This window comes from Eretmochelys imbricata, chromosome 1 (assembly GCF_965152235.1).
Source record: "Eretmochelys imbricata isolate rEreImb1 chromosome 1, rEreImb1.hap1, whole genome shotgun sequence".
NCBI lineage: Eukaryota > Metazoa > Chordata > Testudines > Cheloniidae > Eretmochelys > Eretmochelys imbricata.
The window spans coordinates 13,322,262-13,349,558 of NC_135572.1; the positions used below are offsets into that span (position 1 = coordinate 13,322,262).

General features: G+C 50.0%; 1 protein-coding gene across 5 annotated transcripts in view; it reads right to left on the minus strand.

The window, feature by feature from the left end:
• Nucleotides 1-19,991, minus strand: part of PLEKHB1 (pleckstrin homology domain containing B1) — a 35,811-nt gene extending 15,820 nt beyond the window's left edge. Inside the window, exons 1-5 of one of the 5 annotated variants that reach the window (XM_077838367.1) lie at nt 19,917-19,991; nt 18,383-18,442; nt 15,927-16,079; nt 7,839-7,941; nt 4,602-4,641 (exon numbers count right to left, since the gene is read on the minus strand). In XM_077838367.1, coding sequence (XP_077694493.1) covers nt 4,602-4,641; nt 7,839-7,941; nt 15,927-16,079; nt 18,383-18,419 — 333 coding nt within the window. In that variant the 5' untranslated portion in view covers nt 18,420-18,442; nt 19,917-19,991. Of the gene's footprint in view, nt 1-4,601; nt 4,642-7,838; nt 7,942-15,926; nt 16,080-18,382; nt 18,443-19,475; nt 19,521-19,641; nt 19,819-19,852 lie in introns of those variants that run through there. The other 4 variants (XM_077838531.1, XM_077838453.1, XM_077838614.1 and 1 more) reach the window with 4 other exon arrangements.
• Between the last annotated feature and the right edge of the window lie 7,306 nt (nt 19,992-27,297).

Below are 27,297 nucleotides of genomic sequence, written 5' to 3' on the forward strand. Positions count from 1 at the left end.
ATCACCCCTATCGTTCCGTAGGTGGTGTGACAGCATTGCAAATGCAGTGCAGGTCTTGGCTATACGATGGGTGGCCTCATCAGCAACTGTGGTATGCTGGGGCTGCGTATGCTCTAGGTAGCCAAACTTCACCACAGGCTTGGGATTGGTCTTAAACAGGGTAGAGGTGCGTCCCCCGGCACACATTGGCTTCGCTCTTCTGTTCCCTTTAGGCTGATTGTTTAGGCTCCGTTTTACCACAGTATCGATCTGTCTATATCATAAAGCAACTGTCACACAACATGTCCAGGGGTCTCCAGGATGCCCCATTGATGCACTGCAGACTCCCACTAACAATATTCACCACATACATAGCATAGCATTTTACACCTTCCATATGCTTTACGGACATTAATTCATTCCCAGAGGGAGCTGTCATCACCCCCATTTTACAGGAGGGGAAGTTGAACTACAGAGAGGAGAAAGGACTTGCCCAAGGCCACAGAACAAGTGAGTAGCAGAGGCGGGATTAGATCTCGGGAGTTCCTCCTTAAGTCTTTGCAGGATCGAGTCATTATAAGCATATTGGGTGAAATCTTGGCCCTATTGACTTCACCCAGGCTGCCTATTGCTCATGGTTCTGTTATCCCCTAGGAGCCAAAGGCTCATTCCTTTTTCATTCGGTCAAAATTCCCATTGAAATACCTGGGATTTGGCCTAAGGTATTTAGCAATTTTCTTAATATCAGATTTTGTTATTTTCCTGGGGATAGAAGATAGGCTAATTGCCAGGATCGTGCTAGGTTCCTCTTGGAAGAGTTGCTTTTGCCAATTCCCTGTGGCTTTCAAAAAAACAAAACAACCCAACAGCGGTCTGATAAATTTGTTAGCCAGTTCCCTTAACGCTGCATCTCCTCTGGACTCACTCATTCGTATACATTCACATTTCCCAAGGATTCCCTTAGCTATTGATCTTTTTCAAAAAGAATTTGTACAATAGCAGAAAGCAAGAAGAACCCTTGAGAATCTTCTGTGCTCCAAGAAACATGTCTATGGAGCAGCAACAGGAGGCAGGGCTCCCAGGCTCCAGCCATTGTGTTTTGAAGGACATCTCCAATTTATTCTCCAGCACAACAAAGAGGATCCTCCCATTTCCCTTCTTTGTGATAAATCCAGTAAACAAGTTCATTTGAAGAGGTCAATTCAAAAAGTTATTGCTAATTCCACCCCCAATTAGCAGCGTTTCCTCACCGGAGAATCTTGGCTTTATGAATGGCTGTCAGACCAGCAGCGTGACAGCATTTACGCTCTCCCTATGCTCTTAGCAGCACTATTCTCCCCCAGCATCACTTGGCAATGTTATTTGCCAGTGGCACTCAACTCTGTGGGTTCAGACAATACAAACAAGAGAACACTGGAGCCACCAAGCTTAAAACAAAAACCCTTCTCTTCATAGAGCTCCCCAAGACTTATCAACCAAAGAGACGCTACTTTTGCCTTCCAATTACTCTATCCTGCTGGTGAGGGAGGAAGTGGGGGCTCTATCAGCCTTCTCAAGATGCACCCTTTCTCCAGATTTGATCCACTAAACGAATGTCCTAATGTGTTTCTCTAGCCATCTCCAGAAACTCTTTGCCAGAATAGTAACATCTGTGAAGGGGGGTGGGGGTGGGGGTGTGTTTTTTAAGACATTTCTAAGCCAGCCAAAAAGCCCAAGTGTAGATGCAGTTATATCAGCATGAATGCTTTACAACTTATTTTGCTCAGGGAACCAGTATAAGCCATGCTGGCAAGAGCCCTTTGTTGCCAGTATAAGCTGTGTCTACGCTAGGAAGGTTTTCCAGTACAACAATAGCATCTACACTTTAAGTGTAGGTAAGGCCTTAGACTTCTGTTGGACCAGCAGTAGCTACTGTGTGATGGACTATTTTCTTCAATGGTGGAGTTCTCATGAAACTGGAGTGAAATTAGGTTTCCTTTCACTATAATTTTCCCAGCTCAATGGAAAATCCTGCCACACTGAGCATGAAATAAGCCAGTCTTCTGTTTCTTTGTTCCATGCACACACACAAAAATAAACATTTTGTGCAATGTTATGGTGGACAAACTAAGCAAATCAGGCAATACAACCTTAGTCATAATAATATCCAGCTCTTATATAGTACTTTTCATCATAGATCTCAAAGCACTTTACAAAGGAGGTCAGCATTATCCCCATTTTACAGATGGGGAAACTAAGGCACAGAGCAGTGGAGTGACTAGCCCAGCATCACCCAGCAGGCCAGTGACAGAGCTGGGAACAGAACCCAGATTTCCTGAGTCCAAGTCCAGTGCTCTACCCACTTGGCCCCACTGCTTCTCTTTATGGTGAGATGCTCCACCTTAACTGCCCAATTGCACACGTTTTTAAAATAAGGTCTCTCTGGACATCCTTTTCTTTTATAAATCAATAATACAAAACACCAACTGGCCCTTCGCATACAGCTTCACACTGAGCCTGATTCTCCTCTCACTTACACCAGTTTTATATCACCGGCTTCAGTGGACTGGCTCCTGCATACCACTGGTGTGAGATCAGTCAGGTTCACAGTCTACGTGCTGTACATACCACATGGAGTAGCATGGACTCTGCCACCTAACCTGTCTCATGACCACTGAGCAGAGCAGAAATATTGTGGTGGGACTTTGTTGGTGGAGTATTGTATAAAAGTCAAGTCAGAAATCCTACAAACAAAGGAAATGAGCAAGGTAAATGCTCATAGGGTTTACTAGGGTAGTGGGCATCCCAGCATGGGGGGTGTGGGAGGTGAGGGAAGGGTGTCTAATCAATCCAGAGGGAGATGGGCTGAGGCAAGGAGCAGTGGGGACAGGAAAAGATGCATTACCCTGCATCCACTATCTGCCCCAAACCCCCACTGCAAAAAATTTGCTCCAATGTCTGTAAGCAAGGCAGCAAGCAGATCCTTGAAAGCCACCCTGCAGCTCTTAAGGAAATCGGCTGTAGGAGAAGCTTAGGCGCACAGCTTCTCATCCCTGCTCCCACGCCCACAGGAACAACCACGACAGCACACGTCTCCCAGCCCCACGTAAGCAACCAATAGGCTCCCGCAACCATCCCGAGCAGCAAGTAGAGGGTGTAACAGTATTTGGGATGAGAAACAAGCACAGGAGCATCACCACCACAACACAGAGACAGTCAAGGGTTGGACAGAGCAAATGGTGGGAAGGCGACACCTGTGTCTGGCCATGCCCCAAGGAGACACATGGGAACAGCCGTCCACCAGTCCACCACAAGGAGGCTCCAACAAAGAGTCCAACGATCCAACAAAAAACACTGGATTAGAACACAGTTTAGCCAATCCCCTCTTCCCTGACATATCCCCTGCTCCCCTCCAGCGTACACCCCCATGATCCTAATTCCTGTCCCTGAACAGGCATCGTTTGCCTCATAGCGCCCTTAGTTTATCCAATGCCCCTTTAGTCCATATTACCCCACCCCCACCCCGGCCCATTTGGATGAAGGGGTCCTGCTCTATCTTTACAGTGCTAGGAGCAAAGCCATCCGAGGCGAGGCCTGGGATGAAGTGCACTCTGTCCCTGGACAGAACAATTCTCCCATTATCTGTAGGGTCCAGCAGCAGCCCTCACTCTGGTACAGGCTCCTCTTTGTTGGGCTGCTGGCATAGGCCTGGCTCAGTTGCTCCGTCGTGGGTAGAGACAAAAGAATCTTAGATATTCAAGATGGAGGAGGCCTGCTGGGTTAGCAAGTCCATCCCCCAGCTGGGGCAGGGCTTCTCCCTACGGTATGTTTCCTCAGGTTTTGTCCAGCTTATTATTTTCAGCCCAATCCTCCTGATTATAAAACTGTGCATTACACTAAATAACCACTTACATCCATAAAACTAATCCCTTTAGGCAGCTCCAGACTGATATCCCTAGTCATTGCCACGTTAAACTCAAGAGGTAGTGTGGTCTAGTGGACACAGCACTGCCCTGGCAGTCAGAAGAGACCTGGGTTCTTGTCCAGTGACCTTGGACAAGTTGCTTCCCCTCCCTGTGACTCTCTTCCCCCTCCCATCCTTTGTCTGCCTTGCCTGTTTAGGTAAAGAGCTCCTTGGAGCAGGGATTGCCTCTTACTATGTGTCTGCTCAGCACCTAGCATAATGAGGCTCCAATCTCAGCTGGGGCAAATAACTGGTAATGATAGTGAGCAAAATTTATTAAGAAGGTCCTGATTCAAGGACCAATGAAGTCAGCTGAAAGACTCCTCACTGCCTTCAAGGGGCTTTGGATCAAGACCTTAACCTCGGCTCATAAATCAACCCCTCGTGAATTCGAATCCTCTCAGTTGCTCTTCTCTGAGCACCATCCAGTTTGTCCGTATCTCTTTAGTACGGAGGTGCCCAAAAGGGAACGCAGTTCTCCAGGTACGGTCATGCCTCTTCCCACTCTCTGGGACGAGATGCCTTCGTGCATGCAGCCCCCCCGCCACACTCCTCCACTGACGGACTCTATGGGATGGGGGAAGGGGGCGGTGGACAGGGGAGGGGAGATGGAAGAAGACAGCTCATTATTTGCAGCCTGTCATAAGAGCCCTATGAAATGGAAGAAGGAAAGGCTCACCGGGGTGTTTTTCGCCTCCAGCACTGCCATCTTCCAGGCGCTGTAAACAAAATGGGACAACAATATGTGAGCAAATAGGTGCCTGGAGCAATTTTAAAACCACATCAAGGCAAAGCTCTTCCTTGGTTAATCTCTCAACGCTGCTCTACTATCAGGGAGCTCAGCAAACAGCACAGCGCCTAGGCCAGCGATTCTCAAATGCAGCCACCATGGTCGCATGTGACCACCCCGGGCTTTTCTTGTGGCCACAGCCTCCTGGGCAGTGATTGGGGGGCAAACCAGCCACCCCTCCCCTTCCCTGTTGCTCTTAGATGTGCCACCTTAATGTTGGTTGCTGGGGCTGCCAGCAGGAGTTGGGCCCTGCCCCGCTCTGGAGACACCTGGGACACAACACGGGAGGAGAAGGCAGTCTGTGAATTCCCCACCTTCCCAGGGATGGTGGGGTTTGGGCTTCAGCCCTGGGATGGCAGGGTGACAGGCTCTGGCCATGGGGCTTCAGGCTATGGCCCCGGAGCTTCAAGCTACTTCCTGGGGCCCCATCCCCCGAGCTTCAGGCTCTGGCTCCCCGCTGCCGCCCTCACCCCTCATCGCCCCTGGTCCCTGCTGCCCCTCCATCCACCTCCCCATCCAGGGCTTAATTTGTCCCAAGGCTTGCTGAGGCTGAGTAAGTCTGCTGTGAAAAGTGATACTTGTATGTTTCTTAATATCACTTTTCACAGCAGCAGACTTACTAGCTAGCAATAAATAAATTACAATGATTTTGATGTGCATATTTATTTGTTTTTCCCAAAGTTAATTATTTTAGGAAAAATTGTCAGAGGGGCCATCAGCAAGAATTGGTGGCCACACTCTGAAGCCACCAAAAAATTTGTTGTGAGAACCCCTGGACTAGGCCCTTCCTTTCACAAAGGGCCAGGAACCTTTCACCAGGAACTGGGAGGAGAACCTGTGCCCCTGGGAATCTCCTTAGATCGAGATAGTTCTGGTTAGTTAGCCGAGGAGGTGGCTGTTGGGATTGGAGAGGTTTCAATTTGGCCCCACTTCTCCTTTAAAGTGACATTACGGAATTTCCATATTTATTATCCATTGGTGACTGCCAATCTAAACGCCATCAGTTTCCAAGCCAGGCCTTTTTATCCGACAGTCTCACAAACTGTTCAGAGCTGAAAACTCAGCTGGGTTCTTTATGCCTCAAACATCAACACCTGCAATTAATATTCTGCATCTGGAACCAGGCTGACACAAGAGAGGCAAAACAGAACCCAGCTCGCTTTCCCAAAGCTGCATCCCTCAGCAGGGCTAAAAGGAGCGAAGACAGGTGTACGCTAATGAGACCAGCAGATAAAAGTTAAAGGCAGACAGGAAGCAGAGCTGTTGAGTAAGAAGGTGCCACTTCTGCTTAGCCACTTCTCTGACCCTATATCCTCACAGAGGCTAATCTCAGAGTAATCTCAGCTGTGTATCACAGGGCGTCTCCCCAGCTACATAGTGGAATTAGATACAGTACTGACCCCTAGACTGCATGCAGAAATAACTACAGGACAGTTCACTATTCCATCATCAGAATCTGGACTGGTTCTTAGGGCTCCTGCACTGGGATCTGCACTCACTTTAATCCCAGGTATGTAACTCAGAGGGGAAAAATATGTCCCTAATTAGTGAAAAACACTATGATACAGAAGATCTTACGTTTGTATGGAGTAGGTGAATAACTACAGTGCCAAGTTTGGTTTTTTTCTTGTCTTGGGAGCCCGATAAATCAAATTCCTTACGGCTACTTAAATTGATTAAAGTAATTAATAGCCACCACATCTATCCATGGTACTTATCTGGTCCTTGTTACTATAGTATTTAAGACCCTGACAACCCAGAACGTATATATCCTCACCACACCCTTGTGGGGTAGGGTGGTGCTATTATCCCTTGTGTACAGATTGGGAACCAAAGAACAATGACTTGTCCAGGATCACGTATCAGCCTGTGGTAGAGCAGAAAACTCCCAAGTCCCCATTTAGCACTATAACCACTGGACAATCCTTCCTCTGCCCAAACACAATGGAATTTGGTCTTATTCAACGCCACCTTAACCCTAGACGCCTGGAGAAAGTAAGAGCAAGATTCCTTTGATGGGTTCACAGTCAGGAAGCCACCCGGCTTGCTGGAAGTTGTCACAGTGCATGACCCCAGTTTAGCTGGGTGTGCGTACATCCCTGTGACTTTAATGCTGTTTGACAGCCCCACTAATCTTTAATTCCCTGTTAGCTCATTCCCTGGGGCAGCACCATAGCCAGGGGTGCAGCTGGGTCATGTGATCACAGCAGGTCTCTGTTCTGGTGTCTAGCCTCTGATTATGCTCTTTAAAGTTATGTAAATCACTTCCCACTTCACCCGGGAAGAGGAGGGGGGAAATGCACACACAACGGGCCAGACACACACCTGGTGTAAATCATTTGAAGTCAGTTGGGTTGCTTGCATCAGAGATGAATTTGGCCCCGTGTGTTTTATATTGACTATCAGTGACACAAGAAGCACTCGGATCCTGTGTGAGGGGCACCAATATAAGAACCCAGATAGCCCGATACAGATGTGGCCCAAGAGTGAATCCAATGGGGCACTCCTCACTGTAATTCAAGGCCAGCAATCACCCTTAACTTGAACGTTTTACACTCTGGGGAGGTAAGTTGATTATTATTGTAAAAGGTGCTGGATTGAGGCCGGGGTGCCGGAACAGGCGGGGGGGGTGGTGTCAGGGGCCATGCCCCCCCTTTTAATTTTTCAATCTCTGTACAAGATGAGTTGCTGAGTGCTTCAAAAAGCAGCAAGAAATACCCCTGGTGAATGTAGGCGAGTACTGTTTAGTATGATTAATAATAACGATAAGAACAACAGTAAAAATACTATTGTGTGGAGGGTTGGTGGGGTGCTTAGCAAACAGTCCCTTAACAATGTTGCCAACCCGATGCTGGAGCATGCTCCTTTCACCATGTTTGCATTGTACAGGAGCAGGCTCCATGGATGCTGCGGGACTGCTGTCCCCCAGACGGCGAATGGAAACACACCGTGGCTCCCAGGAGGGGGTGTCTCTTGCAACAGTCCAGTGACGTTTATGCCTCTGGCAGGTTTCTGGTCACTGGCCACGAACAAGCATTAAAGTGGAGCAGAGACAGGCCTGGTATAAAACGGGGGCATCCTCGCCATCCTACCGCTGTTCGCGTGGCACCTCCGGGAGTTACTTACACCGCGTCGTCCTCACTCTCTGCACACAGGGTCACTTTGGAGCCATCTCGCAGCACAATCGTCATCAGGCAATCTCGGCTCTTCCCTTCCGGGGGCTGCACATCTGGAAGCCAAAGCACATCAGAGGAGTCAGGGCAGGGGTGCAGCTAGCAAACCTAGTATGTGCACAAGCGTGCACACGCTCGCTCGCTCGCACACACGCACCCCCAGACAGCACCTCCTTCCCCTCAGGATCTGGGCACTCCAAGTCCCTAGTTGCAGCCCCACGAAAGGGCCTCCCCCAGCCACATCCCCACGACATGGCCAAGCTCCCCTGAACTATAACCTTACTGACCTTGGGGTGCCACTCAAGAGCCATATGCTCAGGGGTTCATTGCCACTCCACAGTGGGCAATCCTCACTCCCCCCTTTATTCAGGTGGGCATGGGTCTGTCCTGGAGAAGGGAGTGCTCACCCACCCCTCGGGGCGCGTGGGGCCCTTCCTGGTATCTGAGGGTACGATTTAGTTACGGAGATGAGGGAAGTCGGGGATTCCTCTGGGACTTTGGCTTTGACGGTCAGTGGTGGAGCCGGGGCTGTGCATCCCCGACCCACGACTTAGGCCTGAACTGGGGCTGTGTACCCCACCCCCATCGCAGCTGTGGCAGGAACCGGAGCTGTGCGAACCTTTTCCCCTGTGGCTTCGGATGGGGCTGGAGTCGGGGCAGTGCGCCATCCCCTTCACCACCCCCCCAGCTTCAGCTGGGGCTGTGCGCCACCCCTCCCCTGGGGCTTCAGCTGGGGCTGGAGGCAGGCTGTGCACCCCTCCTGTCCCCTGGGGCTTCAGCCCCCCGCCGTCCCCTGTGCTGCGGCAAAAAGATGCGACTTCCCCTCCGGTTCTGCAGCTTCATGAGTTTTTCAGCATGCTCACGCTCCTCGTGGGCTGCACGCCCGCTCCCCACGGCTTCGGCAGGGTCTGGAGCCGGGGCTGTGCCCCCTGTGGCAGTGGGGCTGGGGCTGTCAGTCCTTCCCATGGAGATTCCGACAGTCCTCTCTCCCCCCATTATTTTTAGTAAAAGTCACGGACAGGTCAGAGCTCCCATGAATTTTTGTCTATTGCCCGTGACCTTAGCGTGACTTTTACTAAAAATAACCGTGACAAAATCTTAACCTTACTGATACCAGACCAGCAGAGCCACGATGGGACGGGCAGCAAGCCCCGCCCCCATGCCTTTGCCGGGCAGAGGCTGCTAAAGCAACAGGCTTCAGAGATAACAGGTCACAGGGATGACTGAGGCAATTTGCCCCTCTCAGATCTATTGACTGAAGCTCTCCACAGACTCAGGCAGATGTCACCTCATCACTTACACACAGGTCTTGTTTTCAGTGTTTTCTTTGCAACCATGGGAGTTACAAACAGAACCACTCTCATTTTAAAGGTGCACAGAGATTCTAACCACATCATCCTGGGAGGTCAGGAGCCTGGGGCCTAGGCATGTCCTACGTCTTCATCCAGCCCTGCCATCATCTCCCCCCAGTGCAGCCCTGCCATCTCATGCATGGTGAGGGTGGAGCCAGCAATGCAGCAGAAAACATCTAGCCACGGGTCAGCAGTCTAAGAGAGCCTGCCAGTAATGGCATGACAATCGCAGACCCTGGCAGTTAGGCTAATATGACAGGATGGACACCTAACCCAGAAAGAAACCCAGCCCTTCGGGTCAGAGCCAGTCTGCTAGCCCTTCCCAGCCCACTCATTAATAAATAAACAAATAATAATGACTTTCACTCGTTGATCTGAAAACACTTTATGTAGCAGGGTCAGTATCATAATCCTCATTTTACAGATGGGGAAACTGAGGCACAGAGCAGGGACATGACTTGCCCCAAGTCACTAAGCAGGTGAGTGGCAGAGCTGGGACTAGAACCCAGCTCTCCCAAGTTCCAGCTCAGTTTCCTGGCCATGCAGCCTCCCAGCAAACGTCACAGCAGATGCAATTCATTCTCCCTCACAGGCTGCCAAAGAGCCCTCTGGGGAAATGAGGCTGGCAGTCCTAGTCCAGAATCTGGTGGGCAGGACAGACTGTAGCGTGAGTGTAATGGGGGCGAGACTCACCCCTGCGGCGCCTCTTGTCTGTCGTCCTGGGAATTACCTCTTTTGACCTGGAGCGCCCTCTGCCTGTCGATGCCTTGCTGCCGCTGGCCTCCCTGTCCCTCCCAGACCCCGGTGCCCCTTTATCTGGGGGTTCTGCCCCAGCAGTATCCCCCCCAGTCTCTGGGTCTCCCCTCCCCAGGGATCCCCCAAACCCCCTAATCCCACCTTGCCTCAGCCTATGGGCTACTGCCAGTCACCATCTAGCCCTCTTTCACTGGGCCCAACTGCAGTCTGTATAAGCCAGTCATCACAGGCAAGGGGGGTAGGACCTACTGCCTCTACCCAGCCCCGGGCTGCCCCTTTGGAGCCCCCGAACCTGTTTAGGCCCTGCACAAGGCCCTGCAGCCTGGGGGGTTTCCAGGCAGAAGCTCCCCAGCTCTCTTGCCTTCCCCCAACACTGCCCCACCTCAGGTTCCTGTTTAGCTCCCAGGCAGGCAGGTCCTTCCCTCTCTGCAGTCAGAGAGAGACAGCCTGCTCCTGGCCCACTGCTCTCTTATAAGGGCCAGGTGGGCCCTGATTGAGCTGGCCACAGCTGCAGCTGCTCCCTTAAGCAGCCTGGGCTTTTCTCCCAGCCCCTAGCCCTCTCCCAGGGCTGGCTTTAACCCTGTCAGGGCTGGAGCGGGTGACCACCCTGCCACAGTGAGCCACTCACACGACTTCTGTCCTCTCCAGCAGAGAGAAGCCAGAGGCTGTCAGATCAGGGCTGAGCCATATCAGTAGGGGGTACATGGGGGAAGCTCGGGCTGCCGTCTTTGGGGCTGTCAAGCTGGCACCTGGACACGTCCCAGCACTTGTTTCCGTGGGCTCAAGTACTGCCCAGATAGCACGGGACCAGAACTGCTGCAGCGCTCCCAGACCCAGGATGGGCCTGAACTATCCCATCTCCCCGGGTCAGTGGTTCTCAACCTATTTTCCATTGAGGGCTGCATCCAATACTACGTGTATGGCCCTGAGGATGTCACATGGGCCGCAGCTGTGTGCTGATTGGGCCGCAAGAGGCCCACGGGCCGCAGGTTGAGAACCACCTTCCTGGCAGTTCTGCCTAAGGGGCCCCTCCCTCAGGATGAGAGTGAACATTACCTGGCTTCACTTGGCACAACCACTAGGGGAGCTTCCCTTTGCCTCCCGTTGCCCTCCAGAGAGGCCTGCCAACCAGGGAAACACCACCACAGACAGGGGCATCCTCTGCATGTGCGTGCTGCTCTCCAACCCTGACTCCAGAGCCCCGGTAGCATAGCTACTCTGGGGGCGAGCAGGCAGACTGGGAAGCTCCAAGTGACAGCGGCCGCTCCCGAGAACAAAGGATAACAGCAGCACTACGAGGAGGCGTTCTGCTGCTGAGGGAGGAGCAGCTCCCTGTGCTGGTGGTCAGGTGCAGAGTGCTGGTCTCAGAGCATCATCTCCGGTCTGGAGGGGACTGCTCGGAGTGGAGTAACCCAACAGGAGAGAGTTCCTCCTGCATAGTGACGTGGAGCTGTACTTCCCCATGAGATCGGCTGCAATCTGCTGCCCAGCAGACTAACGCTGCTGGGACTCCTGATTGCTACAGACGAGCCTACCCCAGCCCAGGAGGGATGGAAGCCGCTCGGCCACGTGATCTTCTCCTCGGAAGGCAAAGAGCAAACAAAAAGAGTGAGGACGAGCACTAATGAGAAGTCAGATGGGCTGGTGACGGCGGGGCAGGGCACTGCTGCAGGAGGAAGCTTGCAACAATGCAGCAAGGTCTGTCACACTTTGCTGGAGATAGTGACCCTCGTTTGCTCCTTTATTTATACTCTGCCCTAGGGTTAAGTCAAGTTTACGGCTGGCTGCCAGCTCTGGAGAGTGAGTCCTCTAGTTACATGTAGCTGCCTTCCAACAGTCCCTGCACATGCCTTCTCCTTGAGCTGGAGGGACCAGTGACAACTGAGGCACAGGCTAAGTGACTTGCCAGAGAAGTCTGGGCTGGGAACAGAACCCTGCTCACCAGAGTTCCCAGTCCAGTGCCTTAACCACCCTTCCCCCTCTATAACAGGTTAGACCAGGGAACAGGCAAGAGCTGGGAATGGGTAGAGACCCAGCCCAGTTTGGGTGTCACTGTCATACCAGTGATAATCTCTTGAATGAGGGAGTGGTTCCGCAGCCTATCCAGTCCTTCCTTGCTGAAGGAAGAGCAAAGCAGCCCTGTGATGTGGATACTTGCCCACTAAGCGTGTCAACTCCAGTTTACATTGGCTAGCAAAAAGCTTTCACTCGCTAACAGCCTGGGACAGGTTTGAACCAGGAAACGAGAGTTGCAAGGCTTTCTGTCATACCCTACATCATACCAGTTCCCTGAGCCGTTCCTAAGGGAGTCTGATGTTACACTGTTTACAGTTACAGCCCCCTTGAAATACAGCACTGTTTTGAAGGAAGCAACCCCAGGACACAGTTTGCTTTTCTGTGCCTCTTTCATTTCAGGGTCTCAAAGCAAACTTGCATACTTCAATGAGTTAAATCTCATCACCCCTGTGTGAGGCAGAGACACATCATCATCACGTTGTTACAGATGGGGAAGCAAGGCAAGAGAGAAAGTGACTTGCCCAAGGTTATGTAGGAAGCCTGTGGCCGAGCCAAGACTAAAACCCAGACACCTAGCCATCCTCCTAGTTCGTCATCATCAAGGCAAATTCCAAAGGGACGTGGCCTCCTTGCTGAGCAAGCACTACCCGGATTGATCTCTTGCTGGGTCCTTAAAACGATCTGGCTGGATGTTCGGCCTGTGTCTGTTATTGGCAATCTTATCGCACTGCTGAAGCTGTTGGCCCACATGATCGCTGACTACATAGTGGCATTCCTTGGGAAATGTGCTTCGCAATTCATTGCTCTTCCTGCTGGTTGCATGCCCACAACGGGAGTTGAACGCAAGCAAGTGATGAACTAATTGAGCTCCAGGGATGCTGAGGCCCAGTCCCCTGCTCTAGCCACTGGAGGATGAATGGCAAAGAAGCCAGCAACAATCCCAGATAAAGCATAGAGACAGAGCATGGTTCAGACAAACAGCAGCACAAAGGAGAGATTTGCAGAAGGTTAGTTTGTTGGGCCCCTTCTCCTCAGGTTTATGGTGTATGGAATGTAGGTGCAGCTGGGGACAATACTGCACAGGTAAGAAGGGGCAGCCATCTTAGCTCCAGGGCTCCTTGAGAACACCATGAGCCCTGGCAGGTACAGCCATGAACCCAGAGGAGACAAACATCACCAACTGTGACTGTCTGTCATATCCAATGACAACGTCAGACTCACAGCAACACCTGTATTCTCTTGTGGCCGTATAGTCCAACCTCCGAGGAGCAAGGTTGTGAACAAATGTCATGCAGGAATACATCGTCTCCCCCGATGACTTGGCGTGACCAAAAGCAAGTAGATTGAATAACCCAAGCACTTAAAAACAAGGAACTGAACAGTTAAGGAGACATCACTAATCCTACACTGCCCCATACAATATAAACAAACAATTTTTTTTAAAAAAAGCATTTAATCACAACACAATAACCTTAACTCTGACCTGTGGAATGCTGGAAAATTTTGTTTTAAGTTGTTTATGGGGGCTTTTTTTACTTTATTTTTGCTATCTTTAATACTCCAAAATCAATTTTTAAATAAAGGATTATTGTTAATTGGGCAATATAGGTTAATACTTTAGCAACCAGCAGTTTTTGGATAAACTGTTTATTCCTGCCATTTCTTGCTGCGTTTGTAGTCTATTGGGAAAAGTGTATAACGCTCATTTAGGATAATATTGGTGGATATGTTGATGATGTGTATTTTTGGAATTTTGTAAATCTATCAGTGTATGGCTTGAACTGATTGCTTGAATGAAAGCTTCTGGAATTTCCCAAGGTTTTTTGGTTGGCTTTTATATAGCTTGCATTTTTCCTAGTGTATAGGTAAGTAAAGACACCATATTTTAAGTTTTATATAAAAGAGAGAGATGGATTACAATAGATTTTCTTCAAATGGAGCCAATGCAGGAGTTCAAGTAGATTGAACAGTGGAAATTGGAAGGGCAACAGCAAACCATTATGAGCAAAGGGGAGATGAGAAATTAGGGGTGGAAGTGGGAGTAAAAATTTCTACTTTTTGACGACCTGTTATCCAAACCTGGTTTGATACATTTTCTTCAGACTTGGCAGAAATCTCAGACTAAATCTGGCAATTTTCAGGCCAAACTGATTTGTCAAGCCAAAAAGTGATATGAGATCTAAAACACGGCTTTATAATGGAATCTATCAACAACCTGACCTATGGAAAGGAAAGAAAAAAACTCTTGCCTCTCCATAATCAAGCACTTTGAGATCCTCAGAGAGAGGGCTCTATAGAAATGCAGTGTTGTTATTGCGATTAGAAGCACAAGAAAGGAGCTTTGTGCCATAGGAGTTTCCTTTGTTCCAACTGCCTGAGGGATAATACAACTTGCCGACTCAATACAGTACCATGTATTGAGTCACCAGAACAACAACAAAATGCAAACCAAGGAAGAGAGAGAGACTCTCCCTCTTCACCCAAAAGAAAAACGGGCTCACATCTTGTGTAGAGTATATTCCGCTGCCCTGGGCTTGTGTATTCATTATGTAGTACTCAGACATATATTCAGACACATTCTTGGATTCACGTAGCGTTTATTATAATCAAGAGTTCAGGTTCCAAATAAGTCCTCATCAACAACAGAAGGAACAGGTCACTCACAAGCTCAACACCTCACTTCAAGCAATAAGCAGCATCTCACTTAGTCACCGAGGTAACAAGCATGCCAGCCCTCACTCCAACTGCCTAACCACTGGTGTTCTCTATATTCCCTCAAGAAATGGTCTTGTCTTGGGAGACATGTGAAAACTGGAGTTTTGGAGAAGAGACCGTTGCTTTCTCTGTGGATTGTGGGAACAAGATGAAAATGAATTTCAGGGAACCAAGGTTCAGAACATTGGCTTGGGTTTGCCTGGACTCTGCCATCTCTGAAATGGCGGAAGTTTGACATGTGAGGTGCTTTTGAAGTTACATCTACATAGGACTGCGAAGTTGTATCTTTTGGTCATTATTAGAGGACTTTTCTCCCTTTCCCAGAAGGGGCCCAGACAACCCAGTCTTGCCCACATTGAATACCTTCACCTCATGGAGTGAGCAGCAGATTGGAAAGCTCACGCATGATTAACCCCAAAGGAAGGCAGAAGTTCCAGAGATGAGGGACGTGTTTGGGTAATGGAGGCGGCACACAGCCGTCCTGTTCAGGACACTTTGGTTTAGAAGCCCACAACGAGCTCTGCTCCTCTGGAGGTGGGACAGCAGGCGACGCATACCAGACATGGCGAGCAGAAGCCACTCATCGCCAGGTAAACAAACCTGCAGAGCACCCCTACGGATCACCTCGCAGCCAGAGCACACGGCGCAGTTGTGGAGGTCACAACTAGGACGGGGCAGAGTGAGCCGAAAGAGCGAGGACGGAACCCCAGAACTGACGCATGAAACAGCGAGTTTATTTTTATTACAGCATCCCTTTAAATCAAGCAAGTCCAACAAGGCCACAACACTGAGTGTGAACATGAAAGGCAGCATAGTCCAGCGGGTAGAGCATTGCACTGAGAGTCAGAGCTGGGTGCTAATCCCGGTTCTGCCACTGACTCAGTGTGACCTTGCCAAGGAACGTCTGTGCCTCAGTTTCCCCATTTGTACAGTGGAAGACAAGGATACTTGCCTCTTTTTGTAAAGGGCAGTGTAATTGATGGATAAATGAAGCAGTAGTATTATTTACCAAAGAGCACCAGAATGCTCAGCTCCATACTAGACAGAGTAACTAGCCTAGCAGCACACTACAAAGACAGACAGCATGCACAAACCAGACACTGGGAGCCCCAGGGGACAGTTCTCCCAACATCTTAGACACTGCAGAAGCAAGGGCGTAGAAAGCGCGAGGTGCAACGGGACCCCCAGAAGTATTCGCTCACCTCTGCATTCGCGGCCAGTCTTTATGTCCCGGCAGTTGAATTTGATGTGGATCCTGCCCTCCAGGTCACGCTGAGTCTCATCCTGGTAATATACAAGGCCACCATCTAGCCACAGGACAAACCAGTTCCTTTTCCAGCGTCGCAAAATGGAACCTGCAATAGCAAGGAGGAAGGGGGTGAGGGCAAAATCCAGACAGACGTCAGTCATTCAGATAGTAGTACGTTCCTCCTGCAGGGCTGCTGATAGGGCAAAGCATCCAACCTCTTGTTCTCACCGCCTCTGAGCGCTACACATGCCTCGTTGAAACAAGGAGAGCTTTGCTGACTTCAGCTTCCAGCCACCGGATCTCACTCTGCCTTTGGTTGCTAAATTAAAAAGCCCTTTTAATTTGCGGTATTCTTCTCCCCCATGTAGGTTTTAACACATGAAAGGCTTGTCTTACTGGAGACAGACCAGACACCCAGTTTGAGTTGCTGAGTGGGGAGCACAGGTCTTGCTTTAAAGCAGAAAATAACTGCCCAAAGCAAAGACCAGTCTGATAAACAGAAACATACAGACAGCCGTAAGGTGTGCTGCGTGGCGAAAGCACGCTCAGGATCTTAGATTGTCTCATACCTGAGCCCTTTGGAGGCAAGGGGCAGCGTCGCAGTAGCAGAGCAGGGATAGTGCTTCTCAGGGTATGTCTACACTGGAGCTGGAGGTGTCATTTCCAGCTTGAGGAGACATACCTGTGCTAGATTTGATCAAGCTAGCGTGCTAAAAATGGCAGCGTAGCTGTGGGAGGGGCTAGCGGTCCTAAGTGCGTAACAGCAGACCTCGGACAGGATTACGATCGGGTTGGCCACCCCCGCTGCTCACTCTCTGTAGCTATGCTTTTATTTCTAGCACACTCAGAGCTAGCACACGTACATCTCCTTGCGCTGGAAAGTACCTGGCCAGCTCCAAGTGTAGACCCAACCGCAAAGTCACAATTCTGTCCTTGCTTCCCCCGGCTACAGGGGCGAAATAAGATGCCCCAGCCCTTTTGATGGCACAGCTCACTGCCCCCTTCATTCTGGCTCAGCTCTGCTGGCATGGCATCATGGGGGGGCAGAGTTTTGGCATTTTACTTCCTGCCTATCTGAGGAGGAGAGTAGCAGCTATGTTGCTCTGGCCCCTATGTAGGGTCTGGAGCTGTAGAGTAGACAGCTTGCTCAGGGAGTAAGCAGGCTCCTTATACCTTCTGTATATAGTCAGGTTCACTACTGAGCTCTTTTGTCTTTCTTCCTCATGTCTGATTTACTGCAAGCTCTTTGGGGCACGGCCCTGTTCATTATTGTTTCTCCATGTAAAGGCCCTAGAGCATTTGGGGGCACTCGGGGTCTGATTCTCCTCTGCCTTGCCCTTGTGTAGTGGTTGACACCTGGGAAAAGTGAAGGGAAGGTGATGCCAGAACAGAATGGTGGTGTTTCACACCCAGCGGTAAGCGGCTGCACAAAGCATAGAGCAGTGGAGAATCCGGCCCAATATAGTTCAAATAGAGAAGGCCAAAAAGTTTTAATCAGGGCCCCCAACGAGAGCTTTACAAATAAAGCTGGCCCCAAAGGAGAAATCACAGCAAATTGGTCACATACTCAGCTCTCAGATACCACGCTGCTGGGAGGGATAGAAAAACCTACTCTGGGGCCAGACTGTTAACCCTTGACTCACCTGGGTGATGAATTACTCGCCTGAGTAGTCTCACTGACTTACTTGGCTGAAGTATTCCTCACCAAGTGCGAATTAGGAGACAAAATCTGGCCCACAGATTGTTTCAATGAAAGTAAGGTCAACAAAGGCAATAGCTGCTGCTTGTGACAGGCTTGTGCTATTGCAGTCATTCCCAGGCCCAGAGCAACTAGAGTTGGAGTGACAGGAGCACAATGGCCCGCCAGGTATAGCCTTCACGTCATTACCAGGGCACGGCTATTCAGGAAGCATAGCACAGTACTGGAAGTCACGTGTCCTGGGTTTTCTCAAACAGAAAGACAGCCTAGATTTGTAAGGCCAGATGGGGCCATCTAGCCTGACTCTTACATAATACAGACCAATTACACTCAGTAATTCTTACACTTAGCCCAGTAACTTGTTATTGAACTAAAGCATATACTTTAGTAGATCTCTATCATCAGAGGCGGGATTGTCTGCTATCAGGTTCTTACACACTTTAGGGCAATTCCAAGAGCCCAGTCCTCAAGGCAAACACACTATCTTGCAGCCAGTGGGTTAACATGAAATGTTTAAGTGCTCAGGATCCAGGCTGTGCATGTAATAAGCACATCAGCCGCAACCCAGAGCATGTGAAGAAAAAAGTTGTCCCCAAATACCCACAACAACGAGGACCCAGCCAGGAGAAGCCAGCCCAGTGCACCCCTCCCCTCCCAAATAAAGAGAGATCTTTTTGGCATGACACAGCTAAATTACAGACTGAACTTACTCTGTCTCCAAAGCCAGCCGCTCTTCATCAGCGCCATTGCTTTAAAAGGCCTTTCCAAACCTATCAAGGCAGGAACATCAAAGGCACGGAGTTAAAATAAACAACCACAGTGGAGTCTGTCATTGCCATCCAAATAACGCAGCAGCTTTCCCGGAATCTACTGTCTTAACTACTGGGTTTCCCACATGCAGGCTTCCCCTAGCAACTGTGAAAATAAAGTATTTTGGTTCTAAATTTAAGAGCTAATCTGCGTCAAATAGATGCAGTATTTAATTATCTGTGTGATATGAACTGAGGAGGGAAAAAAACTCCACTACCTTTCTTTACACCATTAATCATATTGGGATTTAGGGATTAGCAGCTCTCCTGTATATGCAAGTGGAGAAATCCAGAACATACCTGCAATCACAGGCAATAACTCCCAAAGGCTTTGGTAACTTTCCACAGTGACTGATTGGCAAAAAGCAAACAAGTGTTGCAAATGGATGAAAATTAGCTCTTACTAGAGTTTAAAAAGCCCATTAGTGCATAAAAATCATAGAAGTGTAGGACTGGAAGGAGGCCTTGAGAGGTCATCTAGTCCAGTCCCTTGCACTCATGGCAGGATTACGTAATAACTAACCCACCCATTCCTGACAAAAAGAAAAGGAGGACTTGTGGCACCTTAGAGACTAACAAATTTATTTGAGCATCAGCTTTCATGACCTACAGCTCACTTCATCGGATGAGCTTATGCTCAAATAAATTTGTTAGTCTCTACGGTGCCACAAGTCCTCCTTTTCTTTTTGCGGATACAGACTAACACGGCTGTTACTCTGAAACCACTCCTGACAGGTGTTTGTCTAACCTGTTCTTAAAAACCTCCAATGACAGAGATTCCACAACCTCCTCGGGCAATTTGTTCAAGTGCTTAACTACCCTGACCAAGGCAACAGCCAAACGGAGGGGGGGGTGGGGGGGGGGATAAAAGACAGGAATACACCCACTTCTTTTAAGTCAAGAGTAGCAAGGCACAATACATTTTCAGTCCTTTTGGGGGGGGGGAAATAAGAGATGTTACTAACTTACATCAGTATGTATGTATGTACATTACATACAGCCTGAGAGCCAATCTATGACCAGTCGTCTCACATATTTCAGTGTTTATGGACGAATACGCAGCATTCATAAGCGACCCACCAGTTGTATCATGCAGCCACACCACACAGCGACGCACATCTCTAAGCCACACCCCTGGACAGCGCCTAGGTGTTGCCTACCTCCCCTCCCGACGCATCACCTGTTTACTGTCCTCGGGTGGAAACAGCTCAGGCATCCCGCTTACTGGCAACTTTCACTGGACGCTCGTGCTGCCACCGTGGAAATTCACGGGCAGGCGGCAACTCCCGGCGCCCAGTCCGCCTGCCGACCCCTCGCCCCCACCGGCCGTCTGCTGCCAAACACATCCCGCGCCAGCCCGGGCAAACCTACAGCCAGCACGGCAAGGGTGCGCACACCCTGCCCCCCGCAGCCGCCAGCTCTGCGCACCCTTTACCTGGGACTGTGCAGCCCCCGCCACGCGCCGCGGCGAGAACCCCCGCCTCTGTGACGCGCGTGGCCAGCCGCGCGCCCCCCCCCCCCCGCCTCTGTGACGCGCGTGGCCAGCCGCGCGCCCCCCCCGCCCCGCCCCGCCGCGAGCCGGCACCGCGCCCACAGCCGCGGCCGGAGCGCGGCTCGCGCCGCACGCTGGGAGTTGTATTTTGCAGCCGGCGGCCTGCCCGGCGGGGTAAGCCAGGGCGGAACGACAGCCCCCAGGATGCAACGGGGCCGCTGGCTTCGCCGGCTGGATGTGCCCGGCGCAGGTCAGGCAGAAGGGGCGGCAGGTGCCCCTGCTCAGCCTGCCTGAAGCGGGGCTTGCTTTCCTTGCCCCCCCCCCGCAAGCTCCGGCTGGGTGGCGTGCAGAGGAACAGGCGCAGGGCTGAATCGGGGCAGGGCCAGCAGAAGCAGCCGGGCGGTCTCCGCCGGGGCCCCTGCCACGCAGCCGGGGCTGTCTGTTTTCTGTCGCGCTTCAGCCGCTTGGCAGAGAGGATGCGCCGGTGGCCTCGTTCGGCGCGGGAGGGGATCGCAGGGAAGAAGCGGACACTGGGGCGCGCCGGGTGTGTCCCCTTGCATAAGGCTCTGGGGAGGGGAGGGCAGCCGCGATCCCACGGCGCCTAAGCCAGGGCAGTGAGCTCGGTGTGTGGAGACATAGGAGCGCTCGCCGCCACTCGAGGTGGGAAAGGCCCGGCAGGCCACCTTGCCGCTGGATGGATGTGGGGCGGACACACACAGGGCGTCGCTCAGGCCTGGGCAGGATTGTTTCCCACAGTATATTACCCGGTGCTTTTGTCCGATCTGGCTTTGAATGTCCTGAGTTAGGGGGCTCCCACCCCTGGGGCGGTATCCCGCCGCCAAGCAGAATGGGTTGGGACTTGGGAGGAAATCCCAAGCCGGCAGCGCTGAAGTTGTGGGACGCGCTTAGGAGCAAGTGTGCACTGTTCTGAGCTGTGGCCGCCTCCTGAGTCTAGGGTGTACCTGGGCTGTGTTTACACATATTACATCCTGTGACGGGGGGGGGCTTAGACAGAACCTGCCCTACCGGTTAACAAGCAGCCTGTCTGCTAATAAAGGCTGAGACCCCACCCCAGGGTCTCAAGTTATTGCTGTCTCAGACAGCTCTGAGGGGCCAGTAGCCGGTGAGCAGGTGCAGAGCTGCAATGAGCGTTTCTGTAGCCCCTCCTGTGACATTCCATTCCACGTTCCTTATGAAAATATGCATATGATGTGAACATGACATAACTGAGATATACTTTATGCAAGATGGGTCTTGTGAGATATCGTTGGAAAGGTTATGAGTTACTGAATGCTTTCAGAGCAGCAGCCATGTTAGTCTGTACCCGCAAAAAGAAAAGGAGTACTTGTGGCACATTTGTTAGTCTCTAAGGTTGCCACAAGTACTCCTTTTCGATTTACTGAATGCGATTATCCAATGTCTATGCCCGTATCATTGCTTTATCTGAAGTTAGGAATATTGACTATGCATCTGTATTTTAACTATGCTACTTTGGGTGACGCCCACTGCTAACACTTCAGGTACAACAATGGAAAAGCCAGACGGCCCATCAGCGAGGACAATGGACTGTGAAAAGCTTGGCCCTCCTGTGGACCCTCCATACTGCCACTGACTCATGGACGCTGTGTCAGGTGGTCTTGTGTCCTGATGCTAAACATTACCTGGGATTTCTTGTAATTTTCCACTGTAAGGGGGGGATGTCAAGTTTGGGAAACAAAGGATTCCCGCCTTATGCAAAACCTATTTAAGGGTTGGGAGGAAGGCAAACAGGACTCCTCTCTTCAGTCTGTCTGCCCAAGAAGAAAGACTGCAAAAGCCACCTGAAGGGAAGGCGGGGGTGGGGTGGGGGAGTCCAGTCTGAGACAGGGGTCCAGTCTGAAAAGGAACAAAACTGGAACTCTGAACCACAGAAACTTTTCAAACGGCCTGCAACAATATCTAGGGTGAGAAATACTATTTGTAACCAATTTCTTTAGTGAAACTAGCTTAGTTTGCGTGTTTGATTTCATTTGCTTAGTAATCTGCTTTGTTCTGTTTGTTATCCCTTTTACCACTTAAAAGCTACCTTTCATAGCTAATAAAATTTGTTTTGTTTATTGTTAAACCCAGTTTCTGTAATTTCTAACTGTGGGGGCAAGAAGTGTGCACACCTCTCTCCACATTGAGGGAGGGGGCGAATTTCATAATATATCTTTGGGTCTGCACTCTAAGGGAGGTGGACACCTGAGTGCTGGGAGAAAGTCCCTTAAGCTGAGTCTCCCCAGAGCTGATCTGCAGCTGGGTGTGGCCCTGCCTGTGTGTGTGTTAGAGAAGGCTTTAATAGCCTAGCTCAGCAAGACAGGTTAAAGGGGGCCCATGCTGGCAGACCAGGTAGACTCAGTGGTATCTCAACACATCAGGTGGCTTCCCAAGGGGTCCAACCCATCACACCTCCCATCCAAGAATCTAAAAGCACTCCACAAACTTTGACTGATTCAGCCTCACCACATCCCTGCCGAATCAGAGAGGTGTGAATGATATGCCCCAGCCTACACAGGGAGTCAGTGGCAGAGTTGGGAACAGAACCTAGGTCTTCTGATGCCTGGTTTTCTGGTCTGCAACATCCTGTTGCCTCCCATTATGCAACCTACGGAATGTACACTGTTTTATTTACTCTGCCTTTGAGCTGTGTTACTGAGGAGGAGACTTTGAGAAGGAACAGTCCTCCTGTTTGGGAGAAGCCTGGGAAAAGCCTCTCAGTAACATTGAATCAACAGCTCATGCTGCTAGCATCCTGGCTGTGCCTACTATGAAGAAGCACGCAGCACTGCCAGACTCCTGTGATCGGGAATGGCTATTGGTATCACTGAATCACAGCAGCCACACTGAAGAAAAACAGGAAAAACATGGACACATGCACATTTGAGTTAAAAAAGAAACTGCTACTTTATTCTGCAGCAGGGCTTGCTTTGAAACTGCCTCCCAGGCGTGACCCCTTGCTCAGCTACATGAGGTGGGTACCATGTTAAAAGACAAGAGTCAAGGGGGAAAAGAGATGGACAGCCAGAGAAAGGCCATTCCAGACAGCAGGAGAGGAGATGCACAAAGCATGTCACAGTTGGGTGAAGGGATCAGAGAAGAGGCCAGTTGTAGGTGAATGGAGGGAGTGGGAAGACGAGTAGAGAGCGAGAAGGTGTTTGAAAGACTGCAGAAGGTATTAATAGCAAGGAGGCCATAAGCTCTTTGGAGCAGGGACACTGTCTCATAGTTTTGTATATAGTGCCTAGGACAATGGGCCCCTGACTGGAACCTCTAGGTGCTGCTGTAATAGTAACAATAAAAATAAATGATGTTTATATTACAGCAGCGCCTAGAGGCATCAACAGAAATTGGGGGCCCATTGTAGTAGGTGCTGTACGCATGCAGCGAGAGACAGTCCTGGTCTGGAAGAGCTTGTTGTCTAAATAGACCAGAGAGACAAAGGGCAGGAAGGAAAACAGGTGCAGCAAGGTCACCCAGCAGGACAGCGGCAGAGCTGGGAATAGAACTTAAGTCTGCTAAGTCCCAGTACGATGCCCTAACCACTAGAACACACTGCCTTGATATTTGAAGAGATTTCTGAAATGAACGGGGAACCAGTTGAAAAGCAGAATTCTGCTCCCAACATGAGCACAGCCTGAAACACAAAGAGGTTAGGAGAAGTTCTTACTATGATGCTGATCATGTCTTGTCACCATGAAGGATGGAAACCATCTGTTTATTTTTAATGTGCATGAAAGGAGCCACTTTACTCTGGAGCTTCAGTCTGTCTCCAAACTGTCCTTACATCTCAGAGCAGCTCAAGTGGGTTGAGATGTGTCCTCTGGAAGAGACGTACATATATGCGAGGATTTGAAAAATGCTGTACATTCCATTCAGTCCCACACTCCATATCACCTAAAAGCCACCTGTGCAATAAGTAAGACTGACAGTGGGACAGTACTAGGGCGAGAGGTAATAAAGGCCTAGCCTGCTCCTCTGTGTAATGAGCAATCCCATATCACCACTCATGATACAGGGCCAGGCTTCACCCGCAGACAGATTCCTCTGAGCTTGTTCGTTACCCACAGCTGGACAAGTCTTGATCAATCAGATGTTTCCTGCTGTTACCTGCTGGATAACTACCTCTGAGGCTTGATCATGCCATCCTTACTGCTGCGAATAGTGCCTTTGATATCAAGCGGAGTAAGCTCAGGAGTAAGGAGTATCCACATGAGGAAGAACTGAAGGCTCAGGGGCTTGGGTTTCATAGAAGGTGAACAGAAATGTTCATTTTTCATCCAAAGGAGGAAAAAAGAAATGAATGTAAAAGGTGCTGAAAAGGACACTCAGTGAGGTTTCTAGTCCCTTTCACACCCCACGTTTCAAGCAGTAGCACAATGGGAGTGATGTTTGGATTCCAAACACAGCAGGGGAAAGTTTTCGTGCAAATAATTTTTTCTTTTAATTGGACTTGACACTTATTACACAGACACACACACACAAATAACATTATTGAGGTTGTATAGCTAACAACTCTGAAGTAAGGAAACACCGGGATTCAGGTTGCCTGTTCAACTTCAATTCCACCCCCTTTTGCATACACAGTATCATACAGTCTTTAATTACATGATCACATACAATTTTTTCCACACGACCCCAGCCTCCTTCAGTGCGTAGACAGACAGGGTCCCGACTCTGAGGTGATTGGGTTGCTGCAGCTCAGCAGTGCAGCTGCAGGGAAAATCCTGTTTGGGCTGGAACATGCCCAATGCAGATGGAAATTTGCAAAATTCTAGCAGGTCTCTGCTGAGCATGCACCAACTGATTTTCCCTGTCATCTGCTTTTCCAGGCTTATAACTTGGCCAGATGTGAATGGGTTTTCACAGGAATGACGCCACATCCCTTGCCCAAAGGCTGCCCCCTTGCCAACTTTCAAGTCCTGGCTCCAAAGCCTCGGAGTACTAGAACTTCTCAAAGAAAAAGATCTCCCAAATTATTCAATCTGGGCAAAACAACACATTTTTCTCTAACCTAGTTCTCAGGAATAACTGACCAGCTGGGGCTGAAATTTCCTTCCAAAAATTCAGCCCGAGTCGGACACTGTCAAATAAAATTTCAGCCCAAACAATTGACATTTGGCAAAGTTAGAAGCAATCAAAAGCCGGGCTGTCTAATGGGCAGTGACAGACAACCTTAATAAGGGGTGCCACCAGCCCACTCTGTCAACATTTATGGAATTATATTGGGAACCTCAGCATCACACCTTTGTACTTGTGTATAAGAACCAGAATGTGAAAGTGACTGGAAACCTACCTGTCTCTCTTTAAACAGTTTTAAAATTAATTTCTTCCTTTCTTTGGGGAAAAATAATGAGCATTTCAGTTTACCTTTATGAATCCCAAGGACCATGCTTCAGTCCTTAATAGATGAATAAATTTTTAAGGTCAGGGAAGACCATTCTGATAATCTAGTCTGACCTGGTGCTGTGGAATTTCACCCAGTGATTCCTGCAACAACCCTATAATTTGAGATTGAGCTAGAGAATCTCTTTTAGAAAGACATTCAGATTGTGTATCACCTTCCATCTTCTTCCTTCTTTTGCTTTGTTTCCTAGTCTTCTCCCCAGTCTCCTAAGTTTGGGATGATCTCTATAACTCACTCATTGCTGTACGTCTTGTAAGTAAGGCAGCCATGGCAAATTCATGCCAGTCCCACCTTTACACCGCCCCACACCATGTTGTGTTCTCTTTCTGTGCTTGTGCATGCCTATATGCCTCTTCTAATGGCCCAGAGACATTGATTTCCCATGAAACTCCATCAATTCCAATGGCATTTAAGTAAATGCTTACGGTTTCAGTTCAGGAAGGCACTTAAGCATGTGTGCGTACCTAATTTTAAGTGTAACCCTTCTGCCAGGTGGAGCCAGCAGCAACCAGGGCTGGGTTCAATACCTTGGGGTTCCTTTTCAACAAAGCAACACAGAACTGGCTCGAGCCCCCATCCAATAACCTGGGAAAATTACACACCATCTCAGGGCGCCTCAGAGAGCCAAAACTTCCCCACTTGCAAGCACAGAGTCTGGGTGTAGAAAAGAAACTTTTAATGAAAGGAGGGAAGTCACCTGACATTAATTAGGGAAAATGCCACAAGTAGGATTCATAATCATAAAACTGGGATCAGGACACACACCAGGACACAGAGTGTGTGGGGCAGAGCCTTCCACCTCGTGTTCTTGAGTTCTAGAAGCAAAAGTTCCTTTTCTGTGCCCCTCTCTGCTCCCTCACCATACCCCACTCACAGCGGTTGTCCTTGGTCAGTGAGGACCCAGGGGTCAGAGGTGCATCTGTGTTAGTTCATCTCCCACCCAGGGAAGAAGGCACCGTGCTTTCTCCACCATCTGAGCACTTGCTCTGGCTGGCCGCCCTGCCAGCCGCTCATTCTGCTCACTCATTGCCTTGCCAGCTGCTCGTTTGCTGGCCGACTGTCAGTCACCTTGTGCTGTCACCTGCCTTTCTGCTGTGACCTCTGCCATCAGTCTCCCAGGGGGTTTGTCTACACTGGCACTTCGTCGGCAAAACTTTTGTTGTTCAGGGATGTTAAAAAGACACACCCCCAAACAACAAAAGTTTTATCGACGAAAAGTGCCCAGTGTGAACAGCACTGGAATAAATTGCCTAGGGAGGTTATGGAATCTCCATCATTGGAGATTTTTAAGAGCAGGTTAGACAAACACCTGTCAGGGATGGTCTAGATAATACTTAGTCCTGCCTTGCGTGCAGGGGACTGGACTAGATGACCTCTCGATGTCCCTTCCAGTTCTATGATTCTATGACTGAAGAGCAGGCGAAGAGTCTCCAGGGAGGAAGCTCTGGGGGCTGCTGCTCTACCCCAGAGCAGGAACCTTTGCACGTAAGCTGGTCCACTAGGGTACTGAGAACCTGCTGTTCAGACTGAGGACTTGTGCCCAGGGAGCACTACAGAGACGTTGAAAATGGAGGGGTACCATGGTGGGACCTGCTGGACATGAGGACTGGGCCCAGGGATGGCTACAGGACATTACTGAGGGCTTTGAGATAGGCCCGGTTGGACAGTGTACCCCAGAAGGGGTTTGTTTGCACATGGATTGTGAGTGAGGGCTGAGTCACCGAAGACCTGCCTGACAAGCACAATGGCCGACAGGGCACCGTGAGCCAAGACATTGAGAGAACTGCAGACACTTGACCAGGGGACGCTCATGAGAGGTGGGTGCCACCCCATTACACTGGCCCTAAGTGCTTTCCTGGATCAGGATGGAATTACTCACAAGCTTAATGTGAAGCATGT